The 23,515-nt window shown below is 44.0% G+C and overlaps 2 protein-coding genes across 4 annotated transcripts in view; both read right to left on the reverse strand.

The window, feature by feature from the left end:
- adgra2 (adhesion G protein-coupled receptor A2) overlaps positions 1-11,800 on the reverse strand; it is a 38,854-nt gene extending 27,054 nt beyond the window's left edge. The window contains exon 1 of the mRNA XM_070965408.1: positions 10,978-11,800. Coding sequence (XP_070821509.1) covers positions 10,978-11,279 — 302 coding nt within the window. The 5' untranslated portion in view covers positions 11,280-11,800. The remainder of the gene's footprint in view (positions 1-10,977) is intronic.
- Positions 11,801-16,125: 4,325 nt separating this feature from the next.
- Positions 16,126-23,515, reverse strand: part of pdlim2 (PDZ and LIM domain 2 (mystique)) — a 34,235-nt gene continuing 26,845 nt past the window's right edge. For all 3 annotated transcript variants that reach the window (XM_070965318.1, XM_070965320.1, XM_070965319.1), the window contains exons 7-10: positions 22,531-22,649; positions 18,444-18,592; positions 17,720-17,831; positions 16,126-17,296 (exon numbers count right to left, since the gene is read on the reverse strand). In XM_070965318.1, coding sequence (XP_070821419.1) covers positions 17,110-17,296; positions 17,720-17,831; positions 18,444-18,592; positions 22,531-22,649 — 567 coding nt within the window. In that variant the 3' untranslated portion in view covers positions 16,126-17,109. The remainder of the gene's footprint in view (positions 17,297-17,719; positions 17,832-18,443; positions 18,593-22,530; positions 22,650-23,515) is intronic.

Raw genomic sequence — 23,515 nt, forward strand, 5'->3', positions numbered from 1 at the left:
AGACGCAGTAATGAGGACAGACGTAGTGGATCAACAAAATGCTGTGGTTGGATCAAAAGATGAAAAACCGAAGGATTAGAAACATGTATTACTTAATTTAGCTGTTACATGGTTTTCCCAAGCTGCAGAATCCATCCAAACGCCAGGTCTACTACTGCAGATCAAAAAAAAAAACTACGTCATACTGCAGTTTTACCGCATAGACGTCGATCAGAGAGTCAGTGAGAAGGGATGACATGATCGTACCTGTGTTACCTGATACGTGCAAAAACTGATGACATCTTTAAAAAGTGTAAAAGCAGTAGTTTGACATTTTGGTAAAATGAGCTTATTCACTTTTGGCCGAGAGCCAGATAAGAATAAAAACACAAAGTATGTATCAAATATGATCGATCATAAAACCACAATTTGATTTTACACATTAATTTTTGTACAGATTAAATAAATGAGGTACAACATGCGAAGCTACGCTAACTGGGTGCTGGCTGTAGCCTCAGATTTAGATTTGAGAGACGCATCAATCTTCTCTCTCAGCAAGGAAACAAATAAGGAAATTTTTGAAACTCCTGCACCACAGATTTAATGATTTGCTTCATTAGGGCATTTCAGGTAATAACAGGTAAGTTCTCAGTCTCAGGATGATATATTCGCTCTCTCAGCGGGCTAAACAAATAATTGCCATTTGTGATGTAGTTGACGGGTCTGCAGGTAAACCAGCTCCGAACAAATCAGTGTATCCTGGAATATGAAGTGTTTTCATGTTGAGGTAAGAGATCAACTGTATGAGACAGGATTCTAACAGTTTTGTCACATGTGTAAATTTACACACACACACACACACACACACACACACACACACACACACACACACACACGCACACACACACACACACACACACACACACACACACAAACTGCTTGCTTGGTTGGGGCTCCTGCAGCGACAAACCTGCAGCAGTAATTGGCGTGGACCGTCATTAGTGGCTGAGAATTCTTAGTCATGACATGGCACAGGATGTGTGTGTGTGTGTGTGTGTGTGTGTGTGTGTGTGTGTGTGTGTGTGTGTGTGTGTGTGTGTGTGTGTGTGTGTGTGTGTGTGTGTCACTGGTACATAAATGTGCTGGTAAATATGGTGCATGCACAGGTTTTCACAATCACTAAAGAGAGACTTTCATTACTTGCATGTTACTAAGAACATTAACGATGGCTCAGTTCCATTCAAGTGTCCCAGTAGACCTCGACAGTGTGACACTGTGCATAATATCAGGCTCCTGAAACTGAAGCAGCTAAAAGGAATTCAGCCAGCATTGATTTTATTATTTCCACCTGTGTTTCTCCGGTTGTGACACATTAAATTATTGAAAGCGAGCAGAAACGACACAGAGGCAAACTCTGCTATACAAATAAGGTTGCTATTATAATGAGCATTCTTTAACCATTTTTCAGTATTCATTATTGTTAATGTTCCTGGTTATTGTTACTGTTGATGTTTAATGTGGGGCAGAAAGCGAGGACAGAAAAAAGCTGAAATTAAAAACACAGGCCGTTATGGTGTGTTTATTTTCATGTCTTTTCTGCTTCTCCAGCTTCTCTAATCCACTGCTATTAAATGTCTGTCTCTTTTCTTGATGAAAGTTGGTGGCCTGTGTAAACGCCAGGGACAATGATGGAATTAAGCCCAGTATTTTATCGTTCTGTCCCAATAAGCCAAGCGTCCTGACTCATGATAGCGGCACTTACTTCAGTGGCGTTTCTGCATTTGGCAGCTCCTGTATGTCATCCAGAGGCAAGAAGTAATCTGCAGTTTAATTTAGATGGAAGATAACATGTTTTGAATAAAGTGTTTAATTTAGTCTCCGATGTCTGAGGTTTGGCCAGACTAAGTGTGGCTTTTTTTGTGTGTTTATAGTTTTGGGAAAGTAAATTGTCATTTCAGGAAATGTGTGTAAGCGGGCTGTGGAAAAAAATAAAACTGTAAAAATTTCGTGTTGGCCAGGCTGTGTCACCCAGCCCCATATAATGAATACGGTGCAGATGGTTTGATTATGTTTGGATTGTATATTATAGATTTGCTACTGTGCTGGCTGTGCATGACATAATCATAATTCTTATCATTCATTTTATGGTCTAAAATGATCCAAGTCAGTGACATTTATGGGGACTGTCTGGCTTCAAACCAGCATCAGTTGAACCAGCCCTCATCTCTGTCTCTCTCTTGCTAATGGACACTTCTGCAGAGACAAGTAAGAGGAAGGTTGAGAGAGGAGGAAGGAAAGAGAGCATAAGCAGCGGGATCTCTCAGACTGGGAGATGGCTGTGTCATCTTTGTTACAGTAAGTACTTTATAAGAGGCCTCGCTGACTATTCAGCGCCTGGGTCCGTTCAAATAGCTTAACCCTTTCGTTGTAAAAGGACGGAGAGCCACCTAAGCTAGCGGTCCCAGCAGCCCCTTGCACCCTGAGCCCGTCCTCAGAGAGTCACGGCACTGAACGCAACAGAGAGACTAAATGCCTTCCAGCACAACAGGCACTTTAGCAGCAAATGCATGTCAAGATGTGAATGTGCCCATTGTGCCTGACCCACCAGAGGCCTTGTAGCAGCCACCAGGGAACGCTGCCAAGCTACAAGGCCCATTTACCGCCTGTCATGGAGAGGAGCATGTAATTGCATGCATAATATTTTTTTGTGAAATCATTTTGCGAAGCCTGATTGAGTAATTCAGTCATCAAACAGGGAGAGGAGGCCGAGAGAAGCCACATTAAGGAGTGGAACGGATTCTTGTCATAGATGTTAAAGCGACAAATAAATGAATTGGATGATTTATAATATGTAGAGAATCTTGCATTACTTAGCGTTATTATCATACTTTCCTGCCTTGAGGCTAGATATGGGGAGTGAGCTCCTGCATTTGATATGTGCAACCACTTATTATAGAGTATACTGCATTGTGCTTGGGTTACCAGGCTGGGCCATGGAGTAAGGCTTTGTGGTTTGTGGCTGTGTGTGTGTGTGTGTGTGTGTGTGTGTGTGTGTGTGTGTGTGTGTGTGTGTGTGTGTGTGTGTGTGTGCACGTCGATTTAGATGCACAAGTGTGTGACCTATCAGATTTATTTATACGGAAAGTGTGTATGTTTAACTCAATGTGTGTATGTGTGTGTGTGTGTGTGTGTGTGTATAAGTGGTCCAAAAGCTACTAGTCTAAAATTAAAATCTGGGTTTTTGAAATGTCTCTAATTAGAGAGGGGCGGACTGAAGCCTATTTTGAGAGCTGTGGCCATGCACGCCCTTCCCATATGTGTGTGCACAAGCAAGCAGATACACACACACACACACACACACACACACACACACACACACACACAATACCCACGTTGGAGAGGAAGGTCCCCCACTTGGAGTTAGTCTTATTAGACAATTCATCGAGTTTTGCTAACAGGAACCGTCCACGAAGTGTGTTTCTTATCCCGTCTATACACAATTTACTGAAGCTGGACAACCAGTGAACTTTAAAGACGTAAACAAGAAGCTGCTGTGAATATTAACAGCCAGAGAACACAAGCTGAAGTACTGCCGCCTTACTGTAAAGCTGCAATAAATTATTGCAATATTTAGAGTCAAAGACAAGTCAAGACAAACCAAATTGGAAAGTTTATGGCTGCAGAGCAGGAACACAATAGTCAGTTTAATCACCGTCTAAAGTGTTTTTACACTTTTAATGAGGCAATTTAGTGAATTTAGCCTTTTCAGACAGTGAGTGGAATGTGGTGTATGCCTGCCTAACATTGTCTCATTGTTCTGTCTCATAACCAGCCTCTGTTTTCTGCTGCTGAGCAAAGACTGCTGGGAAATTAGGCTGCTTTTACAAAGGGTTGGCTAAAATCTTTCTGCCCCAGATACTCTCACCGTGTCTTTAGAGGCATCTGTGAGAAGGCATTTTCTATTTTTTTTTTTTCTTAATCTGTGTGACTGCAGAGGATTACAACCAGTGTTCACGCTTCAATCCTAATAACTGCTCATCAATCAGTTTTGAGACCAGAATTTAGCAGAATCTATTCAATAATCACCAGGCATGTATTAGAAAAACATGGTAGACCAACATGCTTTCCAAATGATTTGATTTCACACATCCAGACTGTATCTTTAAATAGCGGTTCACTCCATCAACAAAGATTTTAATAAAAGCTTATTGCTTTATTTCCCAACCGGCTGCGTCCCTTTGATTGAGGCTGTAAACACACTCGTGTTTACAGGAGGAGCAAAGGATAAAAGAAGTGACAGATTTTTAATATCTTGTGGTTCTATGTTTCAGTAACAGCATATCCAACATTAAAATGGTTTGGAGTGATTATGAAGTTGTTGTCGGTTGGTTAACATGTCATCAGATAATTAAGAAAAAGGAGCCACAATCTATATTGATAAATACTAAAATTAGACATATGAGTGTGTTTGGGTTATTAAAAAAGCCTGAGATGAATCTATTTGTTCCTTGAAGCTTCAAAATCTGGAAGATAATGTGAAACTGGTGGCTAAAAATCTGTGTGTGATTGACTTGAACCTTATTTTAGTGATGCAGCTGAGAAATGTTTGCAGAAGCTGTTCCTTTCTTTCTATTGATGGTGGTCTTTCTACCATTCATACCAATTCACTGTACTCCAGCAGATGATGGCGTTAGCTAGAGTGAGAGAGCCAGCCTGGATCTGTCCAAAGATAAAAATACATCTCAGTTTCAGCTGGTATCATCTCCTTTGCTTAGTAAGTACACAAACCGAAATGTAAAAACATTAGGACAGAGCCAGGCTAGCTGTTTCCAGGCTTTATGCTGAGCTAAGCTAACCGTCTCCTGGCTCACATTCAACTGACTTATATAAGAGTGGTATTGATCTTTTCATCTAACTCTTGGCAATGCAAACAAACGAAATGTCAAAATACATCCTAAAGAGAGTCAAATTGAAACCAAAACTTCCAGGTTCTGTTCCAGAAATATGAAAACCTCATTCAACATCCCATTTCCTTTCATAATAACCAAAATAACTAACAATCGAGCCTTGGAACAGAGTTTTTCTCAACAGTAAGCAGTGCGGTTCGCTCCATATGTCTCAACAGTATGTTTTAAGAAACAATTTAATATCACTCTTCAGTCAACATTTCTGTTTTTAGGTGCCTTTAACAAACAGCATCTCTCAGACGCCCTTGACCAGGGGGGGCCCAAACTGAAACTTAATGGAGGGCCGAGGGCCAAAAGCGAACACATATATTTTTAGGATCCTTCACTGACTGACTTCCTGCACAAAGTGTCAGTCTTGTTTGTTTAAATCTGAAATTCTCAAAAAGCAAGTGCTGAAGAGGAGGCCGAATCATCGTAAACTATGCATACTTAACTCCAGGAGCATGGTTAATTTTTTCAGAGAGACTGATTAAAGAAATGCTGAATGAGAGAAGAAGCTAGCGGGACTCGAGCTAACCTGGACGTTAAGACTTCAGCTCTCTGTAGTTTAGATCTGTCAGCTTAGCAACTTGAACTATTTTCATAAAAAGGCTGAAATCCAGTAGATGACTGCACTGTTGTCACAGATTAGTTCTCAAGAGAAAGCATCGGAACACACACACACACACACACACACGCACTGAAGCCACAGGCATTCCCACTACAGACATCCATTATCTCCATCTGTATCCATGTGTTGTCGACCCAGAGCAGGAACTTTGGGGGCCGCTGTGGTCAGACGCAGGGAGAGGGAAGTTAGCACTGGCAAAGAAAAGTCAAAGTCAGGCATTTTTGGAGTAAGATAAGAAGAGAGCGGCGTGAAAGGAAAAACTAAAATAACAGAAAGCCACTTGGGGGTATGGGATTACTATGACAACACGTCGCTCTGTTTTTGCCAGGTTTTGAAATATCGCAGCCTTTTAATCAACAAACGCACAAGGTGATAAGTGAAATTCGCATTCATCGTGCGAGCGGGCGGGCAGCTACAGTACAGCACAGTAGGTGTGTGGAGATGTCCCGCCGAGGTCGTGTTACCTTGACCTGCGAGGGCACGGTAAAGACCCGGGGCTTGTGTGGCATTGGCAGGTGCCGCAGCTGAGTATAAAGCTCCCAGTATCCAGTGTCAGGCCTTTGTTTACTTTTTTGATTTATTGCTGAACACTGCCCCACCTAACATGTGCGGAGAGAGCCCGCTCCCCCTCCTCTCAACACCTTTCCTCACATAAATAAACCCTATCGCTGCAGGAATGCCGGGGGTCCAGCGCTCTCCCTGCTATTGGAATTCTCCCTGCTGATAAGGCGACCATTCATGATGCTTCATCGACATTCTCCCGTCTCAACATATACTGACTCACAGACCCAACATAAACCACCGACACATCTGCTGGCCCTTTGGTTTCCGTCCACACGTGGGCCACAAGTAAGAGGCCGACAATGTGACTCAGAAGATAAAACGGTGATTAAAGGGATTCATGCTGTGGCCAATCGATGATACTGTTGAGGTGAGCTGCAGTAAACGATAACAGACTGTGTGATGGGCGGCTAAATGGAACCAAAACTGAATGAAGGGAAGCCAGACAAATGTGGGTTAAGCATAAAAACAAGGCACCCAAAGCTCCTGTTAGCTCATCTTAAATGACACATTCAACCTTGAAACCTTTCTGATTGGCTGAAATAAGTACAACACACCAAAGTTTAACCAATGACCTAAGTAAAAGCAGTAATACCACGATGTAGAAGTACTTTATTCAAAATCTTACTTAAATAAAAGCATGCAACGACAGTATTAGCATCAATGTGTTCTGATAATAAGTACCAAAAGTAAAAGTACTGCTTTTGCAGAGTGGCATATTATTGGATTATTATTATTGCTGCATCAAAATGTTCATTGCTTTAATGTTGCAACTGATGAAGCTGGAGCTAATCAATGACTTTATATACTGCTGGGTGGCCTAATGTGAAATACTATGTCATATGTTATTAATTGAATTTATTTTTTATTAAAAATCTGAATCTACAAAGTAATTAATTTTGCCAAATAAATGTGGTGCAGTAAAAAATATATTATTGGCTTTCAACCTCAAAACTGTACGTGCAGCACTTGAGTAAATGTACTTATGTAGATTTCACCACTAGCTTAGCTTAGCTGAGTTTAGCTTAGTCCTGGCTTTGTCCGAAGGGAACAAAATCTGCCTGCCATCACCTCTGAAGCTCATTAACGAACATGTTACATCATTTGTTTAATCTGTAAAAAAAAAACAGATGTGTAAAAAAGGAGCAGTAGTTACCTGAAGAAACAGTAATAAAAGCGCCTATTTCCAAAAATCCAGACTATTGTTTTAAGAAACCGTAATGAGGCACCCTGTGGAAAAGAAAATTAACAGTAAATTAACAGTAAATGTGCAGAAAACCACTGTTGCACTGCTGACTTATTGAATTGCGGTGAAACCATCGCTGCAACTATTTCAGTCTGCAGAATGCAGCCGAGTTTTTGCGGTTTTTAAATCGTATTAGCTGCCCATGAAGTCAAATGCAACTGAAAGCTTTCAATAAATGAAAAAAGTCTTGAAGTTACTAACATAAAAATTTGCTAGTTTGGGACAGAGCAGGCTAGCTATTCCCCTCTGTTTCCAGTATTTCTGCTAAGCTAAGCTAACCAGATCAACTATTGCTTTAAAGAGGAAGCCGAAGCTAAGATGCAGCCTCCCCAGTATATACTGGAACTTTCACAGTTGCTCGTTTGCAGTTGTGACCCTGACTGATAAAAATATTACTGCCCTAGTTGGAATATTTTTATCTTACGCCCTGACAACCAGCCAGCAACACTGACATACTGGGCTCAAATGCAACCACGCTGGGAGCAACTGTTTTGCACCGCAGCTGTCTTGGGAGAGGGGGCATGAGGCCAAGGGTGGGCACGCTGACCCCCCACCCAGACCATCTGTGCCCACTCATTCAGGCTGGCACCCACTGAGCCAGAGCCATCAGTCACTGACGATGACAACAAAATACGCCGGGGAGGAGTACGGTTTTGACTTGGGTAAAAACCACAAGCTATGAAACACCAGCACATTCGCACATGGACTGCCACTGTACATTCTCTTCATTTGTCTGTTATCCATTAAAACATTAAAACAAATACAGCTGCCACCACACAGAGCTGAGAAACGAGTTATTGCTCCATGTGTTTTGGAGCTATAGGCTGAATGTCTATGATATGTATCCATCCACAGGCCCTGATTTGTTTTTTCAGCGCAAAAAAAAAAAAAACTAAAGTTCCTCTTTCACACAGAAAAGACTGATAATAATAGAGACATGGGGCAATGCTTCATGAAGTGAAGCTATGCTGCTGCACTGAGGAGCCCTGCCTCCTCCTCCTCCTCCTCCTCCCTCTCACCCCAGTGTCGAAGATCTGTTAGTCAGGGGCTGGGGAGTTTTCAGTCTCCAGGGGCACATCCCTCTGAACCGCCTGCCAAGCTTCTCCTCTCCCTCCTCCATCCTCTTCTCTTGCTCTGCTCTCTTTCTTTGTTCCCCTCTTGGTTCCCTCGTCCCACTTCTTCACCTCCTCATGTTCATCTCTCCCCTCTGCTTCAAACCCCTTTCAGCTTCCATCATTTACTCCTGCTTTCCCCTCCAAAACGGCGCTTTTTGCTCTCGCTCTTATCTGTTTTCCCCTCTCTACCCTTCCGCTCCTCTTCCTCTCTCAGTGATCCAGCTCCTTTGCAGCCGTGCATAATTAGGCCTAAACACAAGCCTGCGCAGGCTCACATCTGGAAGGAGTTTGGACATGGCAGTTTCCTACCAAGACGACTAAATATTTAGGTTGAGAGTTACTGCGTGTGGATGAACTCATGATAGAGGGGGTGGGAAGGGAAGAGAAATTGGGAGCTGGAGATGAAGAAAAAGAGGGAAAGTGGAACATAAGACTGGCTCTCATGGCATAAGGCTGAGAATAGCATGATGCATCATTAAACTGGTGATAAGTGTGAGTTTATAGAAACGGTGCAGCGCATAATCGGACACACAGTAATGTAAACAAAGTGCGCAGGCACTGACGGGCCAAAGGAGGAGGTGATAATACTGGAGCGACTGGTTGCTCATTTATGGCTGGCAGGAACAACAAACAGCCAGCTAATAGTTTTAATAAACAAATCTCCATTGGGATTTCCCATGAGGCTGAGGGGCCTCAGCTGGAATGTTCACAAGGGCCAGCTGTTGTGCATTACACGTAGCAGCCGGCCCCGGAAGCCCTGGGCCTGGTGTCCTCCAGCCCTTGCCTGCTCAGCATGGAAGAGAGCATTCCTCCAGGCTGCCCCGGGAGAGAGGGGTGGCTGTCAGGCCGTCCGATGTGGGGAGGGACCGAGGTGGCGCAGGGCACGGGGAAAGCTCCCCTGCTGCACCTGGGATACTGTCTGCAGTCTCCGAGCGGGTTGAGGAATGTCAGGAATAACACGAATATCAACACAGCTCCTCACATTCCACATCTGGAGCTAATGTCATGAGCAACGATGGGAGCACGGGCGCTCGAGGAGCTCACCAAAACTTTAGGAAAATGAAATTTCCAGACATCAGAGTTCCCAGCGAAGGTAAAGGTACAACGGTGCATTATGGGTGTTTGCTCCTCGTACAAAGCTTTGTAAAAGTGTCACAGAATGCCGGACATCTGCACAAAAACAACTCAACCAAAATTAGTAGACGCTGGGGTGGAAGATTATCTTCAATCACCTCGACCACTGCCACCCAAGCCTCTTTTTTTCCCTCTGCTTTCCAGCAATGTGCTCCCCAGATGTTTATTCCGCCTTTATTAAGCAAGAAACATAAGGCCGTATAAATGCACTGCTGGCTAGGTTACACTCTCCTGGGGCATAAATCCCCTCACTTTACCTCATATGCTCGCTGCAGTGGGGCAGTTGAACATGTTTTTTTTTTTAACTGTGCCCCCATATGCAGCTCGCTTTCCCCCCACTGGGTCAGAGTACACAGACAGTAACAAACTGTGGGAATGAGCGACGTCTTCAGAAAGTCTGAGCAGCTGTGAGGAAAGCGCGGCTTTACAACTGAGCAGAACACCACCCAAAAAATGTGTCACTGACAGATCGGTGGTCCATCCATCACCAAAGATAGTGTGTTTTGGCCCGTGATGTGGCCCTTTCAAGTTTTGTCCAAATAGACCAAATGAATAACTGCTTCCTAATTAAAAAATATCAAACTAAGCCCAGAATCATTGCGGTCCAGTTCTCACCAAATGGTTTGGTGTTTTTAATATAAAATAGATGGAATTTGTTTCTGCTTATTCTAGCTTTGCATGGCCAAGTCTGCTGGACCATGTGCGCAGGGCGGAGGTGGTGGTGGGAGAAAGAGAAAGCTGAACTCAGAGCTGCCTGGCTGGGTCACAGTCAAATTTAAAGTGACAGAGTTGTGTCAGAGAGGCAGGGCCAGATGATGGCTGCAGTCAGCCTGCCCTCTCACTGATCCTCCTAATACTTTACAGAGAGGCGACGCTCAGCCCTCCACTACACAGTTAAACTAGATCAAGATGTAAACTTCTGACCTAATAAGTCTCATTACTGCAGCAAGTCCTCAATACAGTTAAGCCTAAGGTCATGGGTTCAGAGTCATGGGTGTGTGGGCCTGATGGGAACGCTGTACACTCAGTTCGTCATATGCATGTCCTGGATGTGAAATACACCATAAAACTAAACACTCACACAGTTAAATCCTGTGTTATCACATGGAAACACTGTGGATCCTCCACTAGTGTAAGTTCACACTCATACCGCAACTGTGGCCAAAGCTGTGGCAGCTTGAAATGCGGCATGATTGGGGTCTTCTTGTATCTTTATAGGATATTATATGAGCTATAATGAAAGGTGAGCATGTGCTCTCACTCCTAGGTGCCACAGAACAAGCCTGCCCTATAGGCCGCACAGGATCATCATATATATCATCAGTTCAGAGGTAACAGTAAACTTGTCAGACTGTTCCAACTCACAGAGTTACGGTCCTGTTGGGCAGCAGGCTGCCATCCGGAGGCTCAGTCAGCTCCTCCTGGCTGCAGCTGACCTTTCTCCCCACAGCCTGGATGCCGTGCGCCTTGGACCGCTCGTCCGTGCAGCTGCAGCCGCTGGTGGAGGCCAGCAACCCGGGACAAGCCTGGGAGAGCCTCGGCTCGGAGGCGGACAGCAGGAGCAGCATCAGTACCAGACGCCCCGGCAGCAAAGGGATGCCAACGCCGGGCGCAAACATTGTCCTTCGGCTGGATCTCACCTCAGCTGCACCCCCGCCTCCAGTCATCCCATATCTCCACCATGAAGCTTCCAGGGGGTGTAAGGAGGGCTGGAGGGAACAAAATGATCTTTCAGCTCTTGAATGAATGGCCGCTCAGCAGTCAACACTCATCGTCCGGTTATGTCAGAAATATTCAGCACTGGTTTTCCAAGAGTGTCCCGTTATGTCATGGCAGCCCGGGCGCACGGCTCCCTTTGGTCCAAATAGTTAATACCTTGAAGGGATGCGTGAGTCCATCCAAACGTCTCCAACTCCCACAAACCGGCGCAGTATCCCGTCTTAAAAAGTTGGAGGTCGTTTTGATTACCTTCAGAGATTTACATCACTTTTAGGACACTTGGGAGTGTCCACATGACCGTTATCTCCCTCTCTAAAAGTTAATCCAGGGGCTGACGAGATTCACGACTGAGCAGTCAGCCAGAGCCTCACTGTCATCTATAAGAAGGAGTAAAGGAAAAAGTATATTCTCAAACTTTTGTCAGTTGTTTCGCTGCTCGTAAAAGTTTCCCTCCGTGTTTTTTTCCCGATCCCGGAGGTTTCCGCAGACTTATCTCAAACTGAAATTAATTTAAACTGTCTCGAAGACCAGAAGTAAGCTGGTCTGGATCGGCTCCTGTGTAGTTCCCAAAATCTAGCGGTTTTGCCTGCTTGCCTCTGTCACACTCAAACTCACTTACTAACTACCCCAAGTGCGCCCATTCCGTCTCCGTCTGCGCTCTGGTCCCCGCGGTCCTAGCGCATCCAGTCCGCCTGAGAGAGCCAGAGAGGAGGGTCCACATGTGACCAGGGTAAGCCCACCTGAGCTCACCTTCATCAAAAGTCATGACAAGGTCCACAAGGCATTTTTATGTGTTAGAATTGGCCTAAAGGATGAAGTGTAAAAATGAAATAAATACATAAAGTCTGAATAATTTTCATCTGGCTTTAATTTACATTTGCAGCGATGACCACAAATCATCATTTTGTGTCTTTAGAGGGTCTTGTGAGACAAAGGTTGAGAATATTATGTTGCAAATGGGAAGACAACAGTAATGATGACGATGAAAAAGAAGATTATATTCATATAAATGAGCCATATTGTTGATGTTTTGCTGCTTTTTGATTTGAATTGGCTGTTTCCATCCAGGTTGTAGAAGACAGGAAGGTCTTGATTGCTTTGGGGGAGCCAGCTGAAGTTATGAATGAATGCTGCAGGTCTCTTGTGTATTGTGTGTTTCAGCGGATCAAAGGCTTTTCATTCAATCAGCGGGAAGGAGAGGAAGTAAAGACTTTTATAGATACACTTCAGTAAATTCTATAGTGTTGCTGTAGAAAGAGTTATGACAGTGTGGAACAATTTGATCCTGAATATAAAATGAGGCTGAGCTGTCATTTTGTGGACGTCAACTTTATGACATAGTGCCATATTTTTCTGCTCCAGAAACAGTTATTTTCATGTCCACTTGGAGGCCATCAGCAGCAGTGAGCTTGCCATAAAACACTGCAATAGATAGGCTCTTTAATGCAAGTTTTTACATGGTGATGGCTTCGGTTAGACAGTGGATGGTGCAATGGAAGTGAGCTTTCCTCTGAACGCAAATCAGCTTCTGCAGGTCTGACAGCAAACCTGCTGAACTTGAACAAGTTTGGAAGCCGAATTCAAAATCAGCTGAGAGTGAGAGGGCTGTTCTTTGCAGACGAGATGCTGTTTCTGTTACCAGAGTAGATTTAATATGTAGATATACTGCATGCTGATCCATCTATCTCTACATACTTAGATTTAGAGGCAGAAAAATACTCCAAAAACTCAAATCTCTTGTTGAAAGAATAATATTTTTAAGAATCAGTCCAACAAATACAAAGAATCATAAACTTCCTCAAAGTCTCCTTTTTCCACATTTTTGCCTGTGTGTATGGAAAATTCCCAAACAGTCCTGGACTCCACGGATTCCTGTTTTAAAAATACTTTTTGATATACGAGAGGCCCGGGAGGACGGCGGCCGAAGCGATTCAAATCTGGAGAGCATTTCAGAACACGAGAAGGTGCACAAGGAAAGCGTTTGAAAAGGGACTCTATGCAATTGGGCTTGACATGTATTCACTGACATACCCAGGCTGCAGGCACCTCAGTCGTGCAAGTATGCCCGGCAGTATAATGGTGCACTGTGCTCTGACCCGCACAGTGGACCCAGGGTTTGTTATTCCTGTATATGATACTGTACACTGGAGCAGGCTCAGAAAACCAGCATGATTATTGAAAGAAAGCACCAGGAGTGGATGGGCGCCTGCTCAGCAACGAAACAGAGGGCTGTTTATCCAAGCTGTTAAATAAGGCTTCAAGTACAACACCCCCCTCCAACTCCACAAGGCCCAAATCTCTCTCATCTGGAAAGCACAGTTTCCATTTAAAATGTCACGTCCCAAACTGCACATTACATCAAATTGTACTTAATGGCATCCAGACAAACTTTAATGTCGTTCCAACATTTTCTCTCCGTGCACCCCACAGCCCCCTCTCGCTCCTTATAGCCAAGCAAGCAATCTCTCCTTCTCCCTGTTCCACATCTGGACTCCATTCCAGGTGGGGTATTGAGAAAGGGGAGACTGTCAGGAAGGAAAGGTGGAACGCAGAGAGGCTCGAGGCTCAAAAAGCAGAACTGAGATAATGTCTTAGGGGAGATTTTGGTGGAAGTTACGCAAGTTTTGGGATGCCGGACAGACGATACGTGAGATGGCTGTTTGATGATTCGTGTTGTGCATGTTCCTGTTGTCCTTCAAATCACACGCTAGAGCAGAAATAGTTCAAAATAATGAGGTTTTCAGCGCAATCAGAGATGGGAAGCAGACCGAGGGGACTGAGGCATAGCTCAGGCTTGTCTTTCTGCCAAAGGATAAACAAAAGAAAACTTCCAGCCGGGAAGCAAACATCAGGCCCTCTGAGGCCGACGTCTGGTGCTGAGTCTTTCTTGGGGAGCCCGTGACATCTAGTGGTGTGATCAGCAGCACGCAAAAGGCCCGCCCTCTGTCAGCCTCCACGTCAGTCCTGCAGTCATGAGCATTTCCTGGATGAATGGTTTTAATTAAGGATTTATGGGGACATTAAACCTACTGCTTCCACAATTTATGGGCTTATCAAATCATAATGCTGTGCCATATTTTGCAGCACTAAATACCTCTGTCATCATTAAAATGTAATATTAGCAGTAGACCTAACAGTGGCAGAAGCCTTTAGAGGATCCACAGTGTAGGTTTTTGTGGCATCCAGTGGTGAGGTTGCAGATTACAGCCATAAAAAAATGCAAAAGGCTTTGAGCCAGTGCTTCATTTTTTCCACTCTGGGCTGCTGTAGAAGTGTGGCAGTTCAGCAAAAGAGCTCAAAAATGCAGTGATCAGGTGATTACACACAAATGAGGACAAACATTACACTTCCGGCAATTAATCCATCTAAATCTTATGCACCTTCAATGCAGCATCAGCTGTTAATTTATATTTTGGTTGCCTTCAAGCATACTTAATTGCGAATTCAGGATATTCATTTTAAATACATTTAAGAAGAACTTAATGGCATCTGTTTGGAAGTGTACTTGTAATGACTTTTCTATACTTTGTATTTCTAATCCACTGAAGTAAACTACATTTTCACCTGGGCAGTTCGCTGCATGTTTATATAAACCAGTCCTCATTTCTACTCTCATATTTCTCCAAAGGGAACAAAATTGTCCTTTGACATAAAAATGAATTGTATTTCTGCTTGTCGACATTTAGATGAACTTTCTGTACAATCACAGTCTTACTGTGACTTTTTACAGTTCAGGTCAGATGCTTTTCAAACCGTAGTAATGCTGCCCTCTTCTGGTCAGCAGGTTGAATTACATGAATTTTGTTTGAAATGATTCCAGTTGGACTCAAAGAAAGGAGGACAGGGTTCGGTCCTGCTGACAGAACACACAGAGACCCCAGACTGCTGTTTGTTACCTTCAGCTTCGATCCACATTAGACCTCCAACGTGCTGCATAGCTGGACCCCGTCAGCTGTGGGTGACACCCTCCTTGTCAAACCTGTCCTCTTCCAGCAGGGACGTGTCCTCTATGCAGCTGTCAATCATATGGTTTCAGGCATGTCTGAACAGTTTGAGGGAAAAGCCTCACATATACTTCTAAATGTTAATGTGCGGTGAAACTGGCGGCGGCGTGTCAACAGTGCAACTTCTTTCATGTTTGCTTTGTAATATGTCTTCTGGCATTAATAACAAGGAATCATTTGCATGAGTAGCTTTACCCCAAATAGAGAATTGATATGAAGTCATATTTTTAACCTATTTTCAGATTTGAGTGATATATGTCAGAAAGTTAACGATTAGTTGGGGTACTTACATGTATTGTAAAGAGGTCATTTTCACTGCAGATATTTTGACAAGTCATAGAGAGAAAAGCACAGCTGTCATTAATAACATTATGAATGCACCCCCACTTGCAGCGCCCTCTTGCTGTGCACGCTGTCTGATATGAAGTCATCAGTAATGTAATGAGTTACACCTGTGTTTTCCTGCTGAGACGCAACGACATGGCAGCTGTGACACTTAAAGACTTGCAATTTTATGACCTAAAGCATCATCAGGAACAGAAAATTATTTTGTTTATCTATAAATGTTAATCATTATGAGTTAAATATTTGCCATAGCTGTGTGGCAAAGAGGAACAAACAACTTGTTTGACTCCTACCAGGTGCTGATAATGTATCTAATCCATTTGTGTGATGTTAAAATACTGGACGTCAGGGCAGAAAACTCCAAAACACGAAGGAACAGTCATGGTTGAGGAAGACGTTTACCCTCTACCCACTCATTATTCAAACACAGCCATCATCACTGAAGAAGCTTCAGGTTGTGTGATTTTATTAAGTGCCACATGAAATGCGAACATTATAGTGGATCTCTGAGTACTGCTGTGACTGGACAAGTGTAATATCAACTCTTTTCACACGAAATGTCCTGTGCATACATTATGCATTTTAAATGGTCTATATTAAAGAATACAGTTCAATCACAAAAACATCAAAAATATTTGTATATTGAATGAATCTATAGTCCCTCATAAGCAACAAAACAGCAAAACAAGTCAGCATATATGTATTTTTTTTTTCATTATTTCTACTCTTAAATTCTGCTTACAAAAGAAATATAGAAAAACTCAAAGGCTTTTGGCCTGACTCTAGCGCAAAATTCACATACTCCTTTCCATCTGTACCAACTCACACCCCGCTTCCCTTCTTTCTCGTGCACACACTTTCACACACGCACAGATGCAAGGAAGTCATGCAGAAGCCACCACACCTCTACATGTGAAAGCATGCACCCATACACACCCACACACACAGCACTGTCTGTGTACAGTACTTCTTTAAAATGGCATGCAGTGTAGATGTGATTTTGGTCCCTTTGTGCCAGCAGGAGATTCAAATGATTATCCAGATCCTCGGAGAGTCAGAGAGCCAGTCCTGTTGAGTTTGTCTAAAGCGTTTCTGCTATGTAAATCTGGCCTTGGTACACTGTGATGTGGCTGGAGTCCACGGCAGCTGTGCATCGTTAGAGCTAAGAATAACCTAAAGAGACTGGAGGCTGAGCCGTATGAAAAACAAAGCCCCAGTGCTCATACAATTACAAGAAAGGCAAGAGAGTGAATCATAATATTGCAAAGTATGGTTAAATGTTATCAGAAAAGAACATCCTGTGCCATATCGCTGACCAGTGTCCACCTCCGCGCCCCATCCCAAGGTCTATAACTGTCAGATGAGGTGGAGCTTCAGGCAGACAAGCAGCGCTCTACGTCCAGAGCGGGGCAGGCGAGGAGCGGCGGACTCATTGGCGAGGGGACACGGTGGCTCGTGGGGAAATACCTTGGTGCCTCTCTTTGGCGTGCTTCTCACAGTACATCACATCTCCGACCCAAAAGTGGCCTCTCATGTTGAGGTTAAGGCCGCAGTCTGTGCAGGTGTAGCACTCCGTGTGGCGGAAGTGGTCGTCCGTGATGCGCACTGCCACCGTGCTGTCGGAGGAGAAGAATGCAGTCAGACGTCGTACAACCGCGCATTTCCTCATTTCCAATGCAAATCAAGCCCAGAGCTGCTAAGGTCATCAGAGAAACATTTGCATCTTAAAGAGAGAGAGACAAGTTGACGCCACAGCAAATATATTAGCACGTTCATGACAAATTTAACCACGTTTTCCTGTAAACAAATGCGCTGCAAATGTGGTGACATTCAAGCATTTCAGTAAAACTGCCCCCCTGGTGGATTTGTTTCAACTTGACTTAGTAATAATAATTCAGTAAGTAACCTCATAACCGGTTGTCTTAATATCTCACTCTGCATGTGGAACATCCTTCACCGCAGGGCAAATCATCATCACGCTTGCTCCCACACCTGTGTTGTTCGAGTGAACGTGTCACTGCAGGTGACAGTGGACTTACAGAATGCTGGTGCCACACTTCTCACAGACGTGGGTTTTTTTCACTCCTCCTACTGATGTGGTGGGTTTGGGTACGTTGGGCGAGAGCTTCCCTGGGAACCGCTGGGCTGCCTCTGGAGTCACGCACACACACGCACAAACACAGCTGCTCTTAGGGATGCTCTGACAGTGTGTCTGCTCATCAACACTTCACTGCTCTCTGTCAGCAGAGCTTGTTTGCGTTTCCCACTCGTCATCGTGAGCTCAGCGCTCACAGGACGCGCTTCACAAACCAGTTTTCCACACATTGGTCATTTTCACGTCATGAGAGAATGTTATTACTCTCTGGATTTATCCGTTTATTAAAGCGAAGGGGGGAAAGGAGCACAGATGCATTGCACGATATGCTGTTTGATTTAAACTGCACATGGGAGAGCTTTTCTCTACATCTCGCACAAGTGACGACCACATGGAGGTCCAATTCACGCTGGCTTGTTCTGCACAATGCGCTTTTAACAGGGATGATTTTACAATGAGAGCCGCAACAGCTTGTCCCTCTATGCAAACACATTCATGTCCCAGCCATTTTCTATATTTTATCAGACATTTTACACAAAAATGAGATGATTTGAACTCACAGTAGAGTGTGTGTGTGAATATTTGTGCAGTGATTATCGAGTACTGCGGTACAGGCAGTGACTGTTTTCATCTGTGCACATTAGTCTGAAATGCAGAGAGCTTCTAACCTTTCTCATCAGCCTCCAGGACCTCTTGCAGCATTTTAAAGGTGTTGGACTGACGAGGCGCCGTGCGGAACTCCTTATTCTCCTGGATCATCTTGTACACCTCCGAGTCCCTGTCAAACCTCTGCATGGCAAAGTCGGAGCTCGAACTGCTGCAGAAGGAAGAAATAAAACATATATGACAGGTCACAGGTCATCACATCCGCTACAATCATGTGTTGAGTAGAAAATGTATGCTTACGAAAGACTTGTGAGTCTGGTTTAACTAAATCCAGAGGAAATGAATGCAGCTGGCTTCGAGACTTTGACCTTCTAGCATGAAGTCTAGATTGCACACCACAGGCAAGAGGCCAAACAGCATCCAATCACAGACGCTCAACAGGACCCCATCATATCCTCTTACCAGAACACTGTTTTTAACGCTAAGCTGCCAAGAAACAAGAAGAAAATGCTGCTTCTAACTGTTCTAACGGTGTCATTTCTCCCCACAACGGCATCTTGTGGGTGTTTCCAGACACTTGGTGCACAGGAGGGGAGAGGAAGCTTTCACCTTTGGGTACTACAAACTGTCAACTCGTTAAGAAATTACCAGTGGCTCACTTTACGAGCAAATTCTTTACCCCTGGTGTGGTGGAAAAGCGGTTACGTTTTACTGCCTCTTCCATACTTAATGTGCGGCTGCATACCAATCTCTCCCTACCCGTGCTGAGGAAACGTTTGCATTGAAATCTGGATGATGTGCCGGTGAGTCAAAACAAACACAGAGACACAAAGCCTGCTCTGGTGTCACTGTGTTTGACTGGAGGGAGCTGGTGAGTGTTTCTGTCAACAGGAACTGGTTGGCTGGGTATACCAGTCAGGCCAGGTGTGGTTTGATGCCTTCCACCTGCAGCCAACTTGTCAGCCTCTGTTAGTCAACTTAACATGACTGACTGTCCCACCTTCTGTCAGATGCAACAAAGATGCCCTTTTCAACTGACACCTGTGCTGTGAAGAATGTGCACCACCTAAGCTTCACCCATAGAGAGGCTCCATCACTGTGAATTCACATACACATGTAACCGGCACTGCACTATGAGGCCTTGTTTTACTTACATTGGTGCACAAGGACATCATTACATTTCATAAGTAGTTGGACAATTTGCTAATTTAAGCTTATTTAAGCTTTAGTTTGGATGAACAGTGTATGGATTACAGTGTTTTTTTCCACATGATCCCCCATTTTACTGGAATGATAAGTAATATCATATAAACTCACATAATGTTGCATATTTGGTGTCAAACCTTTGCAGTCTAAGGCATTTCTGAACCACAGATATCAGCACATACTCGGTACCTTCCCTGGCGATGCTCTGCCAAGCCTGCACAGCAGCAAGCTCCACTTCATGCTCGTTTCAGGCTTCTGCCTTCAGTCTGAGGAGCACATGCTCAGTTGGATTGAGTTTAGCAGCTGTTTGGTCAGAAAAAATTTCCTGCTGCTTTATGTTTTGGGGGTACTGTGGATGAGAAAGTCTCCCTTAAAGCTGAAAGTCAGCACTTTAACATCGTAGTCATGGGTTTAATTCAAATATGCAAAACAAAAAAGACACAAGTTTTCCTCATTGTGCTGCTTATAAAACTACATCTCATGTTGTATGTTCATCTGGGTTTTCTAAGCATCAAACATGGCTGTCTATGTGTTTTCATACGCGTGTTGTTCCTGCCTGGATTTCAGCTTCAGGCTTTGGCCTCCCACGTAACGAACATGGCTGAAACAGGAGATGGCAAACAGACAACAAATATGCGGCCAAAGCAAATGCTCAGACCCTTTCCTCTGCATCACTGAACATGCTTCAAATTGAAAACAGACCTCTAAAGAACACCCTCCAAGTTCTCCACATGCTCAGCTCCACCCTCGGTCCGTTTCCCCCTTTTCGCTTCGCTCACCATCCCTTCTGAGAGTGCTATCTCAAAACAAATGGAAAGTTTGGGTCAAACGGGAGGAAAACAAACAGAAATGAGGGTGAGAGGGCATCTGAACAAGCGGTTGAGTGCACGGATTCGCAGTTACCGTACATTTTAGTTAGTACGGACAACTTGTGAGTAGTTTGTCATTTGGGAATTGTGCTTTTAAATGTTCTCGTATCTGCACAATGTCTGCATCCAAGATGAATGTGTGCTGGATTCCACAGCCAGACTTAGAACAGACTAACAATGATAATGATCTCGTCATTGCACATGCGTGTAGCCAAAACATATCCAAGATCACATGGCTAAATTCCAACCACATAGCTCAAACTGGCTCAGTACAAACACCTCAACTTAAGTCGGTACTTCCAAACAAAAGAAACCCAAATGACAAAAAGGCAAAATGACATGACTCACCTCAGAAATATAGAACGATGGAACAAAGAAAGGCAGCTCAGCTATTCTTCCCAGTAAATGTCCCTTTATTTCTAACACTGCCGGAGCGACTCAGAGCGTACGAGAGAAAAAACAACATTAGCACACACACGCAGATGCCGAACACACACCTATATCAAAAGCAGGCGAGACAGAAAAACAAGAGTCTGACTGAAAGGTGTGCCTCTGGCCTGAAACTCATTGGTCATGCGACATGAAGGGGTGGGGTAGATGGGTGTCACTGAGTCTGTGATTGGCTGGGGAGAAGAAGGGAGAGGCTTGGTGTGCAGGCTGGGGGCTCCAGACTGGGGGACAATCAGGGGGAGAAGTACAAATCAGACATTTTTGGGAATATGGAGTGTTTGGATATGACTGCAGTTGCTGACATGTCATATCAGGAGCCGCGGTTACCCAGGGGGGAACAGGGGCCAAAGTCAACCATCCTGCACTGTGAAAACAGCCACACCAGGCTCTCCAGCTGAGACAGTGGACACAAAGGATTATGTGAGAGACTCAAAGAAGATTTTCATTTCTGCTTGGACAAAAAACATCAGTGAGTCTGAGCGAATCCAAATACAAATGCTCAGAGGGCAGCACCTGCACGCTGTGGGCCGACTCAAATTACAGCTACATCACCTCATCAGAGGAGGCGAAGCAGGAAAAAGCAAACTGCAGTGTAGGTGGTGGACACAATATAGAGTTTCCCAAAGGCTAAAAATTCATTTTGTGCAGTGCAGCTGCAAATGGCTCAAAGCACCAAGACTCAGCTGCAGCAGAGCGGCAAATTCACAAGCTGACTCACACTCAATGAATGTGCTGCTCGGACGGACTTTTCAGTCCATTTGCACTTTCAACTGCTTTTCCACACACACTTCTGGAAGGAGGAAACAATAATTACAAACACACAGAAATGTGTGTAGCAGAAACTGACTTGCCATTTAAAATACAAGAATTGGGTCATGCTGCAATATCATAACCACTGATCCCATCTCATGTAATTCAATACAATATCCCTGCAGTGAAAATACATACAGCTGAATCAGCACTTCTGTCACAACTTATTTTACCAAAGGGAGTTATCAGAGCTAGACCAGCTTATACTGAAAGCTTTTCCTGTTGTCTTTCCAGCATGTATGAAATGACCAAGCTTTTCAGGACCATGTCATGCTGATTTCTTTGGCCTGAATCTGCGGGTGTAACCACTACTGGCCTATAGATGGCGCTGAATGACTGTGCCTGTGTATCATAAACAATATTGTGAGATAGGAAACCATCCTGTTACTGTTTATGTGGAGGCTTTAAGTTGTGCTTTACACTTTAAAGTTTCTATTAAGATTGTAATGTAAAATATTACTTTGTATATCTTTTAATTCAATTTAATATGAGAGTAAAAACTTATTTTATACTCATGAAGCCTTAAAACTAAAATAGAGTAAAAACTGAATGCACTTCTGCATGTTATGCATCTTGTGGACTGTAAAAGCATCTTGTTCATATTCAAATGCATTAATAAAGTACAGTTTTTCCTCTTTTCCAACAGATGCAGTGACAGATTAAGAATAGCTCCAGTTTGTCTGGTTAGACTGTAAAATTACTTAATATATTGTTTCACTCTGTAAAAGATTACAGGTGTGTATCAGTTGGTGTGGTTCACATGATGCTTGCAGTGAATTACGGTGTTTTAACGTGTGATACGAGTGGTCTTTACCTGCGACGTGGGGACATGGGTACGTCCCGATCGATGGGGCTATGGGGTGAGTAGCGCCCTGGTGGGGTCGGGGTTCTGCTGGACACAGAGTTATTTCTGAAGTCTGAAGGGGAGAACTCCTGTGGAAGAAGAGGACAACGAAAGCAAAAGAGAGAGTGAGTAAGCATGAAAGTCCAACTTCCTGCAGCAGCTGAGACCAACTTTGCAGTTCAGAGTTGAGGAATCGATTGAGACAGCTTGCAAGTTCATAGAGCGTGATGCAATGTTACTCTGAAGCATCACAACAAGAGCGATGCCCAGTGCAGACGCAGAGATCCACCTGCAGTATTTCCGGATTACTGCTACACAAAGCACGCATTGGCACTGGACAAATGTAGCTTTCCTTGTTTCAGGAAGCTCTAAATCTGAGGCGACTGAACTGTACGACAACCTGGAATAAAAGAAAGCCTGACCCACCATTGTGTAGGATACATCCAGTCAAGATCAGAGCGGGAGAGATTTATCAGTAGCCTGAATGAGATCCAACTGGAGAAGCATTACAGAACCACTGAGATGGCTCTGCTTCATCATCATCACCCTTATCACATTTGACTGAAACCTGAGGGAGTCGTTTGGTTTCAAGTGCAGAATAAACAACATGCTTCGTCACTGTTGGATTGTCTTTGGAGCCCTGTGCTCTCAAATAAAGTTTCTATTGCATGAGTCACACCCAGCATTCCTCTGCTGCGGGCCATCAGTCTCAACAATCACAGCGACCCACATCAGCGGTTTTTAATCTTCATTACCATTCACATCAGAGCTGTACTTCGGCCCCTCAGCTGATAGATGATAGATTGTGTGGCAACAGATGTTTGGCACTGACTCCGGCGTTGGTCTGACGGGAAATACGGAGCCAGCATGTACTTTGATGGGTTCCAGATGCAGGCCAAATGTCACAATTATTCACGGTGGTTATAAACAGTGTCCCTTGTCACGAAATGAGAGA

Source organism: Chaetodon trifascialis, chromosome 6, assembly GCF_039877785.1.
Source record: "Chaetodon trifascialis isolate fChaTrf1 chromosome 6, fChaTrf1.hap1, whole genome shotgun sequence".
Taxonomy (NCBI): Eukaryota; Metazoa; Chordata; class Actinopteri; order Chaetodontiformes; family Chaetodontidae; genus Chaetodon; species Chaetodon trifascialis.